Here is an 18480-nt window from a genome sequence, read left to right on the forward strand (position 1 = left end):
AGAGAGGAGGAGGAGACTGCTGGTTGTGTCCAAAATTTAAGTAGTTACCCTAAACAATTATACATTAACAGTATTATTTCCTCAGGCTGTAGTTAGGCATATAATTGCATTCTTTTATATCAACTTAACCATTCTTGTTAATTTAGCCAGCTTCACACTGAGGGCAATGATTACCATTGTTGTCTACAAAAACTAGTGATAATATAGGAAGGCAATTTTTCCCACATCTGAAACCTAGCCACAACATAATAGAGAGAATAGTGATGCAAAGACAAGACACATAAGAGAAGAAAAAAAAAACACCTTCTGCACCAGGCAGGTTAGGTAACCATCTCTCCTGAATCACTAGGATGCATTTAAATAATGCAAAATGAACGCATGTGTAGGCTTAAATTGTATTCAAATGTTTAAAGAAGTGAAAACAAAGAGCAAGAGAAATTACCAAAGGTCTCTGGCATATTTGTTTGTAGACCTGTCAGGAAGCCAACATATCACTGTATACCATCCACAGGAAAGTTTATCAGTTAACTCAGTGTGCAGTCCTTCACTGTCACGTTGCTCCACAAATATGGAGGAGTCATCAGAGAGAAACCCTACTCTCGTCTCGTCAATGTCATGGGACAGAAACCTCAGATTAGCCTGGGGCATTCTGAAACCAACTACTGCGGTTTGATTGAATTACAATCTGCCAATAAACAAAGAACAAGCAAGATGAACACTTTTCCAACAGTTAAACAAAAGGGTGGATCAGTTATACAATGTGAAACAGAACATAGTGTACCAATAATAGGTACATACAAACTTTCCAAAATGAGCACAAGCATTGTAGTTTTGTCCAAGCATGCGGATCATCAAACAATTAGGAGTAGCTGTAAAAAGAAAAATATTAAAAAAAAGTAGTGTGAGTAAACTAAAGTAACTGAAGTGTATCACTTTTTATATTTATATGGTTACTTATTGCCAAGCACAACAAAGCACAGGGATAGTTGCAGGGCATCCCACACCCTCAATTACCTTTCATTACTTTCATTTTCATTAAAAAAAATTACTGCATAGATTTTAAACACCCACAAAGAGGGATTTCAAGCTAGAATAATAACAACAATAATATTAAAGTAAAATCATATTCGCAATAGACATGTCAACGACTTAAAATTTTATGAATTTTTTTATTTTTTAGTCTTGGAAATAACTATTTTAAAGTCTTTTGATATTTCCATGTTTTTTTCATGACCGTGGAAGACCTGTGGTTATTGTGGTGAACATAGCGTGCATAACTTTGTGACAGGTATGAAGACTTTACATTTTGTTCAGAGATGTTCGAACCGTGTGCGTGCATGTTCCGTGTTTACCGTTTCACAAGTGTGTACACCTCAGAGAAAACATTTACACAGTAATTTAAACTGTAAATAGTATACATTTCAGTCAATCTCCTGCCCGCCCACATTCCTGACCTGCTTTGATAGTGAGGGAAACACCTATGCATACGTCATATCAGTGCTGTGCACGCGCTGTCGCGTTACGGAGATTTTGTACGGAAAGTATGAGACTTTAATTGTTAAGACTTCGCTCTTTCCAAGTTGTAAGGCGGAAAGATATTTACTTGTTGTTGAGTGTTTGAGATAAACAAGTGCTTGCCCAGGTGAGCCGGAGTCAGGAGCTGAAGCGCGGGAGTGATTTCCTCTCGGAGCACAAGTAAGATTCAACATTTTCATTCTTCTTCTCAAGTTCCGAAGTGACTGACCGGTTCCAGCATTTAATTAAAACTGACTTGAAAATGTTAGGACATTACAAAATCATTGACTAGCCTGCTTAGGATTCGATTGCCGATTTGATGTTACTGGTGTGAGCTGTAGTCTAGATGTGAAGACGCTCATGAGTGGTCATTACCTTTTAAAATAAGCACAAAATGGTTTTGTGGGTAAAAAAATAAATAAATCTTTATATATATATATATATATATATATATATATATATATATATATATATATATATACATTGACAATGCACTTGAATTACGTCGATTTGAAAACGGAAGACCCTGTCATGAAAAATCTGCCATGGCAACCACAGACTTACACTAATGGTTCCTACTGAAAAAAAAAGGATGCATGAATTATTAAATCACAATAACTAGGCATATATATATATATATATATATATATATATATATGGATGTTTGGGTTTTATATATATATATATATATATATATATATATATAAAACCCAAACATCCACCCAAAATGCATCATTATAGCTGTATAAATGTGTGTGTGTATATATATATATATATATATATATATATATATATATATATATATATATATATATATATATATATGTATGTATATATATGTAGGCTAGATTAGAAATATTATACTACCAATCTTGCAATGTAGAGCCATCAGATACACCACTGCGATATTGCTGACACGAAGAATTCACTAGCAGTGACAACTAAGCTTGAGCTGTTTTGGAGTAAGAGAACGCGTGTGAGATGGAAAAGAGTGTTTATATAATTACCTGTTCTCTGGGTAAAATTATATATTCAGAGGGAAATAATCAGTTAGCTGGGTCCTTGACTTTTTCATAGTATCCGCAGTGGCTGAGGAGTTTTCAGGCCGTTTTCATGAGCACTGGACAATGCATTGATCGATATGGAGTGAAGTGTCTGCTGAAATGGCTTGACTGAGCAGAAATCTAGCTCTAGAAGATCAAACATTTTCAGCAACTTTTGTTCCTAAATGAATCATTGTTTTGAACAAATCAGTCGAGTTCTTGATTCAGTGAGTCACTCGTAAAGTCACTCGTTGTTCATAAATTAATCAGTATAATCAGTTCAATGAATGGTTAATTTATAAAAGATAGTCCTGTCTTGTTGTCACCTACAGGCTTAACGATGTAACAACATACAAAGGGTGCTAGTGGTTGGTCCTATTAGCACTCGCAAAACACTTGTTGTCCAATCAGATATGAGACATGGAATATTCCTGCCCTGCATCCCATGTGCAGACAGTCTTAACAGCAACAACATAAACAAATGTTACTGCGCATGCTCGTTTTTGTGGCCCTAACTTAACTTACAAGAGACTTTCAAAATCAATAACAACAGTCCCTCTAGGTTGTGTTCCACTCCACTTTTAGACACACACTAGCAAACTTCCCTATAAGCACTTCCCTAGCCATTGTGAAGTGCGTTACACTTCATTAAGTGGACAAGGGAAGTATATATGGACAGACCCTCTACCCTTTGATTATGGGGAGCAAGTCTGCTTCATATATGCACACTTCAGGCCACTCCATAAACCACAGTGCAACACGATTATGATGTCATCGAAGATCATCTTTCATTTATTCCCACAAAACTATATATATATATATATATACTTTTATAACAGCCCAGACATATGTATATACATATGCACCAAAATAATTCATGAGAGGAAAATGTAAAACATAAACCAACTGAATAGCTGATTCTAAGTGATCAAGGGCTTAGGATGTTTCAGTTCAGCCCATTGCAAGGGTTCCGCCAGAAGTTTTTAAATTATTTATTAATACTCACAAATCAAGATCAGTACACTAAGAACTATACAACCATCAACATACAAATGATAAATAATAATAACAGACAAATAAAATCAAATAAAGAAGAGAATAAAGAAAAGGGTTAGATGTTTAAAACATTACAAACTGAAAAAAAAGTGTGAGATGTCATTAAGGAAAAGTGTTACAAACAGATAAAGTTTTTAAAGCTCTTTTGTTCTGAGACAACTGAATCAATTAAAGGTATTGCTCAAATTATTTTATAAAAACAAAAGAGAGAGGTCTGGGGTTTGTTTTCTGGAGAAGTTTAGCAAGGAGTAAAATCAAATTCACTAAAACGGTTCCTGGGTCCCGTCAAATGTTGGCGCTCATGCAACGAAATCAGTGACAGTTAGCAGTGAAGGGCCTGAAAAAATGGACTGGAATGCAGCCATCGAGTTGATTATTTTTGATAACAAGCAAAATATGTTTGCTGTGTAGATGGACTTATTGAAAATGCAAACTCATTCACTGCCAGCAGGAGGTGGTTTAGAGCGGGAAAAACAGGTTTCCCCGGTAACGGCCATAGCCTTGAGTTTACAAGCCCTGCTTTATCAGGAATAAAACATGCAAGATGAAAAGAAAATGGCATCGCAAATTTTCTAAAGGCAGTCTTCCTTCAGAAATACAGTGATATAAAAACACCCGCGCCTCGTTTTGATTTTAAAACTTCCAGTATGTGTTCATTCAAAGAAGACTTTTTTTTATTGGTCCATTTAGATATAGTGGCGGGTTGCAACAAATAAATACAAGTAGCCTATGGAAAACACATCCCACCGTTCTTCATACGTCGCTAACTCGGTTAGCTGGATTTGAATGTTGACGATTTGGCGTGATCTTGGACCATTTGGTTCTTCGAAGCTCATCCCAGAGCTGCTGTCATAGCAACAGGTCCGTAAACTTAAACCTGCTCGGGAGTAGCTTATTTCATGTAAACAGGATTAGATCGCCTCTTTTCAACCAGAACTGATACTCAAAATATGTCTGCTACCACCGCTACTTTACAACAAGAGTATCGTACTGATCCAGCGACAATAATTTAAAATAATAATCATTAAAAATTAAAAATAATATAAAAATGCTGTGTAGTCCATAACAGCCTACTATAGACACAGCCAGTTTTACTCACTGAAATATTTGTCATAAAATTATTACTTCATAATTGTATTAGTGTCTTACACACATGCTATACAGATAATAGAGTCGTGCATTATTTTGAGTGACGACTGCTATTATAAGAGTGGCTTGATGGAGCGCAGGAGATGCAGATAACATGATATTGACCCTTAAGAAACTTTCATTAATGCTGTCACGTAACAAATCTGTCCAGATATAAAATGAAATGAATAGATAATTTCTACATTGAAATAAAAATGTAAAGACTGCACAACTATTATAAATTGCGAATCTAAATAATTGGGAATCATGAAAAAAATATAAAAAACATGTATCTATTATCTCTTTCATGTATCTATTATAACATTTATGTAGTTTTGTCTGCTTGGCTGTTTCCTTATAAAATCCAGAAATTTGTCAAGTTTTTCGTCAGGTGTCGTTTTAAATTATATGACGTCATTACATTGCTGTCTTGCCACCAGCCAATCGCTGCACTGCTGCTTAAAAGGGGATATCGATACATATCCCCTTTTAAGCCAAACCAATGAACGCGCAATTCGATAACTCAATCCAGCGATACTAATCATACACAACAGGTGTGTTCGAAGACCCCAATTAGCCGGATCATGATTAGCACGATGATTTCATCTTGGATGTACTTGATCTCGGATGTAATAAGTGACGTACGAAGAACGGGCCCCTGAGCCCAACTTCATCACTCATCACTTTAACTTAACTGCGTTGTAGCCGCCGCCACTAGCCAGACCGATAAACAAACACAGACAGACCGGAAGTTAACATCGGGTCTTCCCTAAATAGTAATTACTAATATCACATAGAATTTAGGATGGATCGTTTACACACTGGGACTCAGGCCATATTAAGTAAACGACAGCCATTTTGAATTGGTGTTATATATTTTTTTTTTAAATAAACAAATTAATAATCGGTGATGGTCTGTAATATTACACTCTGAATATAAAAACTTACATTTATGGAACGGGTTAGCCCTAAAAGTCTATAGGCTAGACTTATTTGTTTGTGAACACATTTTGTAGGCTACATTTAAATTTTTTCAGGTCAACACATTTAACTTTTTCATAACTGTTTTGCAGCGAAAAATGGTCAGACCTGCGCTCGGAAAATTCGCTATGAGTAACGTTAGCTAAAAAGTGTGACAACTTGGACCCGTCTCCCGTTTATAGCCCATTTAACCGATATGCGTCTCTGTCTTAATCATTCAGGCATACTTAGGCTATAAACATGCTATACGTTCTGTGAGCTCAAAACATCATTGAACAGAATGAGATAAGCCCGCATTCAACTGGTGTTGCTTCATGAACTGCCCAAAAGCGCATCTGATGCGAGGGAAAGCTCGTGTGTTTGGCAGTGATGTGTGTCTGTGTGGTTATGTGTGTGTGTGGATGAGATAAAAACGCGATCGCACGGATCCAGTCCTCGAGACTTCATGTAAATACTCTCGCACGTCTCTCTCACACACAACGCGTTCACGACACACACAACTTCCACTAAAAATCCACCTGGAAACTAGATACATTTAGATATATTTATACCAATGAAGGGTGAAGATGATGTAAATACTGCCAGGGAAGATGAGGAGGCTGATGGCTCCGGTGAGTTTCTCATTCTTTCTATTCAGATTCCTGATTGCGCGTTTATTATTGATGATGCATATTAAAGCTGGACAAATAATTAATCGCTCCGTATTCAAACAGAATCCACTGCTCAGAAAACGTATGCATGTTTATGATGCCAAGATTGCTTTGCAAAACACTATTTATAATACCCAGATACGTTATAAGTAATGCATGTGTGCAATAACCTGTTGACTGACGTTATCATTAATAAAATAATACTGATATTAAAGTCAGATAAGCTTTAATGAGGATTGTGTTATTAGGTCTACGTTTAGATCAGTCACGCATTGCCTTCAGGCAACACACACACACAGACGGATCACATGAGGAAAATCCATAGCAGCATCATCTTCACCTGAGGAGAGAGAGAGATGCTGGTCTGAGGGGGCGGTGCATGTCACCCTGGGCTGTCAGAGGGGATTTTCCCATTTGGGGTATATGGAGGAATGGCTTTTCAAAGAGAATAGGTTAAAGGGAGAATGTTACAACATTATCTAAAGGTATTTATATAATAGAATGTGGGAATCATGTTTAAATCCTGTTATATTGTTCATATTTCTTTAAAAATTATTCAGCAACAGTGTGACAAGTTTCATGATTTATTGGCTTTCAAATACCACAAGCCAATCAAACTGAATGTGTTCTTCCTGAAAAATGCTTTTACTTGTCTGCCATCATTATGATCAATGCATTCAAACCTCATTATCTAACCTCAACAAGGAAATGAAAATCCACTTGCAAATAAGTCCTATATAAACAGCGGCCTCTCTAAAGAATTCGGTGATGTACTTGCAGAAAATTACCAGAAAGCATGTCGTACATCAATTTGCTATTCAATATTCATAGCCTTTGTGTTCCTCTTCTGACGGCAGCTGATTTTATATGGTTTCTTGGTGGAACATGCTGTTCAGTGTTGTTTATTAGCTTGTCTGCATTGATCTAGGAGGTGATGGATCAGATGGACTAGCAGTTAATAGGGCTTAGATTGATCCTGCAGACATTTTAAATCTGTTAAATCACCATGGACCAGTAAAAAAACATCTATCATGTTACAAAAATCAGCTTGGCCATCTTATATACCTGTCAATTTTTTTTTACATGGGTTATTTTTTACTAGTGTTGTTTATCATGTTCAAATTTATACTGAGTAGTGAGTACAAAAGAAAAAAGGCAAGCTGACATTATTGCACTAACAATCCCCCTTGGAGCAATCTGAGGTTAAGCACACACACACACACACACACATATACATATACACACTTGTATCCTACTATGACCTACATATGCATTCTAGAGAGGAAAATGTAGGTATGTGTTGTATAGGACATTGTTTTTGCTTTATTTATTTTTATTTCATATTTTATGTTACACAATAAATTAATGTTGTCATATTACCACCCCATTTTTAAAAACATGATTTTATTTATAGGCTTCAGATGATTAATTTTCGATGTGTGTCTTAAATGAATTGCGTTTGCTCTCAGCTGCTCTGTAATTAGGCTGGGAGGCATGTTATCAGGCCTCTGTGGTGCTCACTTTTATTTTGAAGAATATATTGATCCCTTGCTGCCCTCTCTGTTTTTACTCCAGAGCTGTGATCTATTAAAAGCAACAGAAGTTGTTATAGTATTAAATATAATATGTTCTGAGATGTTATTAAAATTTTTGATAATAAAACAAAGAATCATGAAAATAAGAAAATGTTTAAAATTGTGCACAATTTCCTGGTCACTTATAAAAAAAATAATAATAATAATTACAATACCGACTGTGTGACCACTTCAGTTTTTTTGCATTCATTTCATGAAATGAGATTTGCGTTCAAACTTGTTTCTTCTTTCGAAAATGTAAGTAAAGGTAAAATTCTTACCAGCTGGTTATTTGCAGTTCTGTGTGATAAAAAAGTTGTTGAGATTAATTTAGCATCGCACTTCATATTCCTATCACAAAGCAATAATATTTGCATTGATAAATTTGTGTTTGCACTTGGACAGGTGAGAAACTCTTGGGTTTCAACAGCACAGAGGAGCAGCCATCAGGCCCGAGAGGACAAGACAGCATGTGGCGAAATGAGAAATATGAAAGTGTCCCACTGAATGTTAAGGAGACTGATGAAGACCATTCTAGAGGCATTCGGGATGCGCTATACCCCCAGACTGCTGTAAGTCACAACAACAGACAAACATTCCTCTGTACTGATTTTGTCCATTTTATTACTGGTTTCTCATCTGTTTTCCCGTCTTTCTAGTGCAGCATCATTTGCAAGGCAAACTATGGACAAATATCTGGACATTTGAATGCTTCAGTTTACACCTTTGTCAGGAACAGGCGATATGTGAAATTAAAGCCACATTTGCATCGTAATTCTACTGTTTATGCAAGACAAATATTCTTCTTAGCCTTTATAATGGCTGATAATTCATAAAAAACTAAATATATATTTTCATGAAATTCTTAAGCTTGCCAAACACATCTTGGCTAGAACACATTGCCTTCCTTTTTGTACTCCAGATGGTGCAATAAACTTTAAGCTCTGACGATTTTGCGTACCCTTCGGGTTTGCAAAACTACTTTGCATCCTTAGGGCACAATTGAACGTCTTTGCAAATCTGCAGGACACACTGGTCACTTTGAAATACCCTCTACTAATCCTAAATGACTTTATACAAATTTATTCAGTCATGTGTTGGGTGCATGTTCATAGATTTGGTACTTTTTGAGTGGTGTGTTACTCATTCTTATAAGGTTGTAAACACATCTTCAGGATTAAGATGACGAATCAAGAAAAAAAAACAGTACTTGTCAAGCAGTAAACCGACGGCTTCCTGTATTATATCTCATGATTTATGCAAAATGAAAAATGCAAATTTAAAATGCTTTCTATATAAGTATCTTTACCATGAGAATTATTTAGACTACAGGGGTGGAAAAGTGTGACAACTAGTCCTTGTCCAAAGACTAACTGCACTAGAAAGAAAAACTATTATTTTGACCTTTTTTAAAGTTGAGGTCTAATTCGGTTTCATGCATTCTGACTTATTTACACTGCTAAAGAGATGGATTCTCATGCTAAACATGACCAAAGTCTCAAAAATCGAGTTGGACATGTGACGGAGTTTCTTTGTGCCAAAGACACTCCTTCAGGGTTCATATACGTTTCTTAAAAAAAAAAAAATTCTATTATGCCCTGTTTGACGTCATAAATAGCAGAATTTCTTGTATGGGCACACATCAACCAGAGCAAGAGCATGCCCATCAATGTCCATTCGTTAATTTGCTAACCACATTCAAGTTTTTGCACCTGTTTTATTTATGTCGATGTCACGGCTTGCAGACGATGGAGCTGTGTGTGCTCGTGACTCTTTAGCTCCGCCCACGAGCTCCTACAGGAGCTCAAATGTTTTCCAGAGAAAAGCAGTACAGCTGTATCTGTCTTCTATAAATCTGATCAAACTAAAGACTCTTTGGAGATATGAAGGGTGAAATACTACTCTTTAGGTACTCAAGATTAACAAGAGATTTGTTGGAACTGTGTGTTATGTCCGCTTTGAGCTTCTGTAATATAATGTATAATATAACATAATAAATAATGTCATTTAAAAGTCTAATTATATATAAGCACGGGAATTGGGCTATTTCTTTAGCCTTTTTGACTTCTTTATCTTTTTTGTTGTAACTGTTCCTGTAGGTGTTCACATAAATCCTAGCAATTGTGATTCTCACTTCCTCATTACGCAGAACTGGTTTAATATATGAGCTGGAAATCCTAAGGTCTTGGAATCAAACCTCTCAAGGGATGATGCATGAAATGTAAAGTTACTGAGTTCTAGTGTGTTCTTAAGCAGTGTGCACTGAATCTTCCTAAAACACTGTGCCTGCTGTAAACTATACTAGGTGAATCTGTTTTTATATTTTATTTATTTTATTGAAAACCACTTCTAAGTGTGGCTTTTATGCAGAAGGACCAAACTTTAAATCAGTGCTGCTCAGTGCCAGGAGGGAAATTGAATACCTTCGGCTGATTGCCTCTTTGTGGTTGTCTGATAAATGTATTATTGCACTGCTCATTTGTTGGGAAAAAGAAGTCGATTTTTACTCCGTGTTCCATCGTCATTTTTGGTTTAGAAAAATCTGTTCTCTGTTTCTGTGTAAGACAAACCCACTTGCAAATACTTCCGTCAATAAATTGTTTCGTAGTTTCTGTAATCTGTAGAGTACTCTAATGCAAATGTAAACATTTTTACAGTCATCTTTCATTAGTTTAATGTATCCTTGCTGAAAAAAGTAATAAGAATAAAAGAAACACCAAAATTAAACTGTAGTTTAGATGCAACAATAGAGTTAACAGCATATTTAACATCTTTTCCCCCAAAGAAAGCTGTAATTTAACTAGGATTTGTTTGGTGGGTAGTAGCTCTCTTGCCCCATATTTCTGTGTGTCCTTGTTCAGACTAAAAACACCCAAAATCACAGCACTCAAACCAACAAAGTAACATTGAAAGCAACACAGAGCCACAGTGTTGACCAAATACTGAAAATCAGCCTATGAATGGTTTACTTCTAGTAGTGAAGTAAGCTGGAACAGAACCGTGTTTAACATAAATATGCATTTAAAAGGCCAGGAATCTGCCACACCCTTTATAAAATGTAAGAAATTGTTTGCTGGAAGTCTAGTACACAGGCAGATTTATGTCTGTTTTTGTAAGAAACTAAACGATAACAGATCCCATTATTATTGTCCGTCTATATCATTTTTATCTCTTTATTTATTTTATTTATTTTGAATAAAATGTCCAAAGATACTTACTTAAAATCATGTAATACTAATGCAAACGAGTCTCTTCTAAAACTATACAGATGCATATAATATTCTTTTATATTTTTCCTAGCTCCGGAAAGCTCACCAGGAAAACGAGAGACCGAAGGACGCAAAACTGTGGCCTTACTTCCAGGATGGCTTAAGGCGGATAGATTATGTCCTCACCTACCACGTCCAGATGCCCCAGAGCACCCACAAACAGTCGTCCAAGTCCTGCTTGTGCTGCAGGTTCAAACGTGAACCGAAAATCCCACCTGCTCATGAGGACCCTGAACTGGCAGCACAGGAGCAGAGGCTGGACTACCATGATGACGACCAGCGCCTCCGCAGGGAGGAGTTTGAGGAGAACCTGCGAGAAATGGGCCTTGAGATGGAGAAAGAGGAAGGGGTGAGTCCCACTGTGTTTTTATTTACAGTGGGGTTCATGAAAATCTAGTTTGTCACAAAAAATTTTCAGTATTTAAATTTATTTTTTTATTTTTGCAATCCCTACAGGCAGTTATTTAGGGCATCCAAGACCAAGTCCAAGTATTCGCTTGGGGAAATCCTAAATTCTCAAAAGCTGCTTGACACACTCACATTTTAATTACATGATCTGACATTAAACCTGACTTTAACTATCCTATAAATATTGTTTCTACTGCTTTAAAAAGTTTTAAAAAGTTACAAGTTTGAGTTTTAAAAAGCTTTTATTTTAGGCTGGACTAGCCAATGCATATGTGCCTTCCTATGCACATGTCCTAAATGCACATCCTATGGTTCTTTTCTTTAGAAGATGGGTATATTGCACGCCATATTGCATGTTGCATTTTTTTCCATTCATAAATGAGTACACCCTCTTTGTATATTTAGAAGTTAAAACCAAGAACCATAACTACAGGTGCATCTCAATAAGTTAGAATGTTGTAGTGTATTAAATCATTTCAGTGCACACAGACTGAAGTAGTTTAAGCCTTTGGTTCTTTTAATTGTGACGATTTTGGCTTACATTTAACAAAAACCAATCTCAGCCAATAAGAATATGGTGACATGCCAATCAGCTAATCAACTCAAAACACCTACAAAGGTTTCCTGAGGTCTCTCAGTTTGGTTCACTAGGCTACACAATCTAGGCTAAATAAATTCACTTTCCCACGACATTCTAATTTATTGAGATGCACCTGTATAAAGATAACTGTAGTGATAACTATAAGAATAACTATATTACTGTAGTTATATAGTTATGCAATTCTGTCATCTGATGCTTTAAATGCTTGAGCTCTTTAAAGCCATAAAGATTCTGATGGTCTCTCAGTGTTTTTATCGTACGTCAGCTGGAATGAAATGTTGTGAAAGTGGTTTTTCTGGTATTTCTCAAAAGGCCCTGTTCATACATGAACTCTAACAGTAATTCAGCAGTAACATTATGTGTGGAAGACCCTACAGTGAGGTGCCTTTTTGTAAGTTTCTGTCACCAAGGCTATAATTCGAGCAGGAGTTCTGCCACTGCGAGTAAACCATCCACCCACTGAGAGATGCAACCATGCACATCAACTCTAGCAATCAAACTCATGACTGATGAACTGGCTTCTTAGCAGCTCTTTGCCAGCATTGGACTAAACTTCATGTAGATTTTTAACAGTCTGGAATGCTTGAGACTATCGTCCTCATGAAGATGTAATTCAAAGACCAGGCTGCTGAAATGGCAATATGTTTGAGGCTGATATACATTACTTTGATCCTAAATTCCTTTGTGTATTATGACTATTATTTGTCTTAGACTCTCTTGCTTTTTTAATGAATTCAGGTTTAAGTGATTCACTTACACAGCAGCAAAATCATTCCCTGTTGTTGACCCAGTTTTGAAACACTTCAGTGGTGTGGAGGACTACACTAATACTGTTATTTGTCAGGAATCTTCTCAGGGATGTTTCCCAGTGATAATATTTTTCAGTTTATTTTGGGAGAAGAAACACTTAAGTCGGCTTGTAGAAATGGTAAAGCAGTTTATTACATATTATTGATGTTAAAGAGTTGTCACCCTTAGGATACATGAAATCATTTCTCTAAATTGTTCCCCAGTTCCCGCCAAAGCTATAATTGCTAATTGTAAGAATGAATTAATTTGAATGTTGGCAATCGTAAAACAAGTTCCAATCACTTTACTGTATAATGCTGCTAATTTGCAGTTTTATTATGATTAGAGGCTTGTTTTACAAGCTTAGCTTCTGTAAACCCATCATGTCGTTAATGTTCGCAGATTACAGGGATTTAACTTTCTCCACTACGCTGGATGTTCTCATAGACAGAATTAGGTGAAGAGGTCTTCGTGGACTAAACATCAACAAAGTGAAGTGTTTATCATGAAGAGGATAATAAACTGAAGTGTTAGTCTGGAGGACTAAGATTTGTAGCTATCTGAAATAACGGAGAATTGCTTCCTAAATATAAAAAAACCTGGATTAACTTTAATATTCTTATTATTGTTTGTTATTTCATACCACACAGGGTCTTATCTCATGACATTTTTATCTCCCTCATTATATCACATGAATATTATCACTGAACTTTAAACAATCATTTAGATTTGCGTGCAAATTTTGTGCCAAAAACATTTTTTTTTTCCCTCCGTAACTCTTGAGTTTGGCAAAGCCGATGTGAATGAAAACATAATGAAATTCTGATACTATAAGACAAACTTCTCAAAAATGATGTCACTCCCCTAAACTAAGATCAAACCATTAGGTTTAAAGAGGGAAAAACTAATATCAGTTTTATTCTAAAAGCTAGATAGTTTTATACACTGAAGAAACACTAGCAAGACACAACTAAAATGGTACCATGCAAAGATGTCATTTTTATTGAATTGATTTAGACTTGTAAATACTTGTGTATATATATAATGTAGTCTAAGAGCAGAAATACCTGTTTGTGTTGTTGTTCACTGAAAGCGGTGGCTGGGATTGAACAGACTGGGTCAGACCTTGTGTGTGGGATGGGAGTTATAACAAGAGTGGGTCATTTGAAGCAAATCTTACATAACCCTCTTTTCAGCTTCAGAAAACCAAGAGAGAAGTCCTTCTCTTCACAGCTGAGATTATTATTTTTTTTCTTCATTTCTGTGAATTTCTCTCGAAAGGTCCTTCATGAAGAAGAAAACCTAGTGCGTTAAACCCTTGAAAAGAGATCTTGTCCATTTCTTGAATAGTTTATGAATGGTTTGCATGTGTGTGAGCAATCTTGATAGTGGTGCTCCTCAGTGATAAACATCTCTATTAATATCGCTCATACTTCGAGTTAGTGATTTGAACAAACCTTGAACCCAAGGTTTTTATATGAACTGCATAATTATCAAACCATTTGATGAAAATGTGTGAATGATGTCTACTATAAAATTGTGAATATTTTTTGTGGTGTGCTATTATTTTCATGTGTATATTGTATACTGTACATTTAGTGGTGTGCAATAACACCGTTTTTTTATTATGGGCTATTAAAAGTTATGGTTAACCACATTATTCAATTTCAACATAACTTTTATGTTCAACAAAATAAGGAAACTCATTCAGTAATTTTTTTTTTTTTACGTTGCAAGGCTTTGTTTTTAAAATAAGGAAACTAGTTTGACTGTACTAACAAAATATTAAAACCAACATGACAAAGAATCGTGATTTTTCCATTAAAAAAATAGTGGCATGATGTTTTTGCCATACGTACCCCTACGTAACATTAAAAATAGGCAAAACATTCTATAGATTTAGATGGACTTGGGATCGACGGGCCCATATGTAGGTGCCAGAATACCATAGAGACTTGGGGGTGGGCTTTTTAACTTGGGCCAGTAAGCAACCACGCAAGTTTTGCCAGTGCAAACACCACTCACGTTTTCTTCATACAGCAAAAAGCCTGTTATATGTGCTCTAACATGATCTGAAATATCACCATCCTTCCCTCACGGTGTGATTTTGATGCTGAGAACACAGCAGCGTGCTTTTCGTATGCTGAGGCCGTGTGTCTTTATCTTTGTTTTTCAGACTAAACTACCAGGTGTGGGTTTCGTGAAGATTCATGCGCCTTGGGACGTTCTTTGTCGAGAAGCGGAGTTTATGAAGCTCAAAATGCCAACAACAAAGGTATATTGTCTCGAGTCTGAGAGTCTGTGCGGTCTACACAAACTTGATGTGCTCCGCTCTGTCATTTTCAGAAATATGAAGTCAGTCAGGGAAGCAACATCGTGGAGAAGGTCAACATGTTCATGCAGAAAGTCACGGCTCCCTTGCAACCTAAAGTTGGGGAAAACCAGACGGAAAACGAGAAACACCTCTCCTATCCATTCTCACGAGAAAAGCAGCATCTGTGAGTCTATAGTCATTCATTGCCACACTAAGCTCATGTTTAAGATTATTGCTGACCTCGTAGGCATTTTGATCACACAATGCTGGTTTTAATGTCGATAACAGTATGTGATTGTTGTAAATGGTCAAATTTATGATCAAGTTCAAGTAGTGAAATATGAAAGGCAGTTTACTGTAAATGCGCCTTTGGTTTGTACTGCCCCATGGAATGTTATTGCCTGTGAAATTAAAAAGAGAGGCATAAAACAGTCAATGAAATGACCCACAGTTTCTTTTCACAGCTTTGATTTATCAGACAGAAATTCCTTCTTCGACAGCAAAACCAGGAGCTCAATAGTAAGTACCAGTTCTCTTACAAAACTGTTTTGCCTACCTAATCAGGGACGATTTAAGACCCAATCTCATTTATCCCCTGATTTGATTACCAAAGCACCTTTGTGGCTCCGCACCGAAATGTCAGTGACGTCAAAGTTGTTCTTTTTGTTGACGGTGATTTCAGTCACTTGATCTGTCAGCTGCCTCTTACAATGCTGTCCAAGCTCAGATTGATTTTCCCGGCAGGGTTTATTTATTTATTCTGGCTATTTTAGGTCTCTTAAAGGTATCCTGTCATATCAAGACTGTCTACTGATGAAATTGTTACTGTTTAATACTGTCTACTGTTTAATGTTCCATTTTGATTCTAGTATTATCAGTGAGGAGTTATATTTATAATCATCTTTCTAAACCTATTAATAATCATCAACAGGTGTATGAGATTTTAAAACGAACAAAATGCACAAAGGCCAAGTTTATCATGGGTAAGTCTCATCTTCTTATTTTTGCTTGACAAACTAGTGCAAATCAACCTGAATCCCATCCAACAGTGTTGCTGAGTTGAAATGTTTTAAATAAATCAATGATGGCACTATATTTTAAAGTTTGCACCACCAAAAGAACACTCAGTGTGAAGCGTCATCTTATAAATACCCAGGATTAATTGTTAATTGAGCAATGTGAAACAAGAATCAAGATAACCCAGTATTCAATTTACACCAGGGTTTTTAAAAAGTTAACCCTGTGTTAACTATTTCAAGTGTGTTTAACAGCATAACAGAAAGCAATGGACTCGATTGATTTGTTGTTAACAGGAATCAGCAGTCTGCTGGGCAGTGGGGTGTACACAGAGGCCTATCCATTGCATGATGTGAGTGACGCCATATGTTGTTCTCTTTCCAGTTTTCTCCAGCTGATGGTTTTATTATTTTGTGCAAGTGAATTTTATATTAACATTTGAAATTACATTTTACATACAGGGTGATATTGATGGTGTAAATGCTGAAACCAATGACAGAAAGGTAAAAGACATTACAATATTCATACTAAATACTCATGTCTTTGACTTCAGATATATTTTAATCTTACTGTTTTTTTAATGGCAGTGAAGTTGTGCACAGCTGATATATTTAAATATTTACAATAGGTTTTGCTTGTACAGAAGAAAAGCTGTCCCCATAATACCTCACTGTTTCTTCACTATGTTAGCAACTGTCCTCCACATTAACTGAGTGACCAAAAAATCCTTGAAGTGACCTCCCTCAGCAGTGTTTAAGGACTACATACTTGGTTTGTGCTGTATACACTGTTATGAAAAAAAAGAAAACCGATTTGAATCATACTAACATTTTTATATTTTTATTTTAAAGTTGTTATTATATATAACATAGAATAAAAAAAAACTATAGTAATATGAATAATATAAATTGTAATTTATTTTAGTGTTATAGTCAATTTTATAATATATATTTCTTACTTACTGTAACTTTCTCAGTAGCTAATATTAATTATAAATATGTGATAATGTGCATTATTTTGTATCTAGTGGTATTGAAAGAATTAAATACTACTAGTTAGTAAAAAAAAAAAAAAATCTTTAGACCATATAGCATTTTTATCAATACATTTAAATTGCTCTGAATATTTAATGAACCCTGTTTTACCTTTTATGGCACACTGTAAGAATCTGGTAATTGAATCTCATGTTGACCACTTAAGATATAATTAAAGCCTATAAATGGGCTGCAGAATCCTAGCTTGTGTAGAGGAGACCTGGTGAGACTCTTGACTTGCCTGCAGCAAGCTCCGAATAATTGTCAGGTCACCAAGGCAACAGGATCATTTCCCACTTCAGCCATCTGTGAGCAGCGCTCCTGCAGGCTCACTGTTGAGTCCTTGTGGGTAGTGGAGCCCTTCTCAAAATAATGTAGAACAGGTAATTTCAAGAACTAAAAAAAGAGTAAGTGTTTCAACCTCAAGGGACCTTGGAGAGAGCTGAAAAACACTGTTGTTTAGCATGTTTATTTGCGTGCTAATGCAGTAGATGCTAGTGCACTTCTAAAACATAGCTTAGTAGGTATATACATCAAGGCCTGGTTTCACAGACAATGCTTAGGTTAAGACAGGTTCAGGTCATGGTTCAATTTGAATATTTAAGGATCTCTTTTAAACGTGCCTTAGACAAAAACATCACTCGTTTGCATCTTGAGACATAGCAATAGCACTGACATATTTTAAAATCTGTCAGTGCAAGTGCAATGCATTTTAGTCTGGGACTAGGCTTAAGCCTTGACTGTGAAACTGGGGGAAAGTGGTTTTGTATCAAAGATTCATAAATATATTAAGCAGCACAACTTATTTCAAACTTTGATAATAAATCTGCATATTAGACTGATTTCTGAAGAATCATGTGACACTAAAGATTGGAGTAAAGGTTGATAAACTCTGCATTGTATCACAGAAAGTATATTAATTTTTTACTTTTTTAAATTTAATAAATTCAGCCTTGATGAGCATAAGAATCTTATGAGATATATTTATATTTATATATATTAGTGGTGGGCATAGATTAATCTCAATGTGATCTTGAAATTAATCAATATTAATCTAGATTAAATTGGCACATTCAAACTCTGCCGAAGGCATTAAGAATA

The 18480-nt window shown here is 35.8% G+C and overlaps 1 protein-coding gene across 4 annotated transcripts in view; it reads left to right on the forward strand.

Moving 5' to 3' along the window:
- Nucleotides 1–18480, forward strand: part of ano1a (anoctamin 1, calcium activated chloride channel a) — a 40461-nt gene that overhangs the window by 2034 nt on the left and 19947 nt on the right. The window contains exons 1-9 of one of the 4 annotated variants that reach the window (XM_026268502.1): nucleotides 1475–1695; nucleotides 8353–8519; nucleotides 11248–11565; nucleotides 15191–15289; nucleotides 15361–15512; nucleotides 15793–15847; nucleotides 16260–16311; nucleotides 16642–16697; nucleotides 16807–16848. In XM_026268502.1, the coding sequence (XP_026124287.1) occupies nucleotides 8418–8519; nucleotides 11248–11565; nucleotides 15191–15289; nucleotides 15361–15512; nucleotides 15793–15847; nucleotides 16260–16311; nucleotides 16642–16697; nucleotides 16807–16848 (876 nt within the window). In that variant the 5' untranslated portion in view covers nucleotides 1475–1695; nucleotides 8353–8417. Of the gene's footprint in view, nucleotides 1–1474; nucleotides 1696–5803; nucleotides 6335–8352; nucleotides 8520–11247; nucleotides 11566–15190; nucleotides 15290–15360; nucleotides 15513–15792; nucleotides 15848–16259; nucleotides 16312–16641; nucleotides 16698–16806; nucleotides 16849–18480 lie in introns of those variants that run through there. The other 3 variants (XM_026268500.1, XM_026268499.1, XM_026268501.1) reach the window with 3 other exon arrangements.

This window comes from Carassius auratus, chromosome 7, assembly GCF_003368295.1.
Source record: "Carassius auratus strain Wakin chromosome 7, ASM336829v1, whole genome shotgun sequence".
Classification (NCBI taxonomy): Eukaryota; Metazoa; Chordata; class Actinopteri; order Cypriniformes; family Cyprinidae; genus Carassius; species Carassius auratus.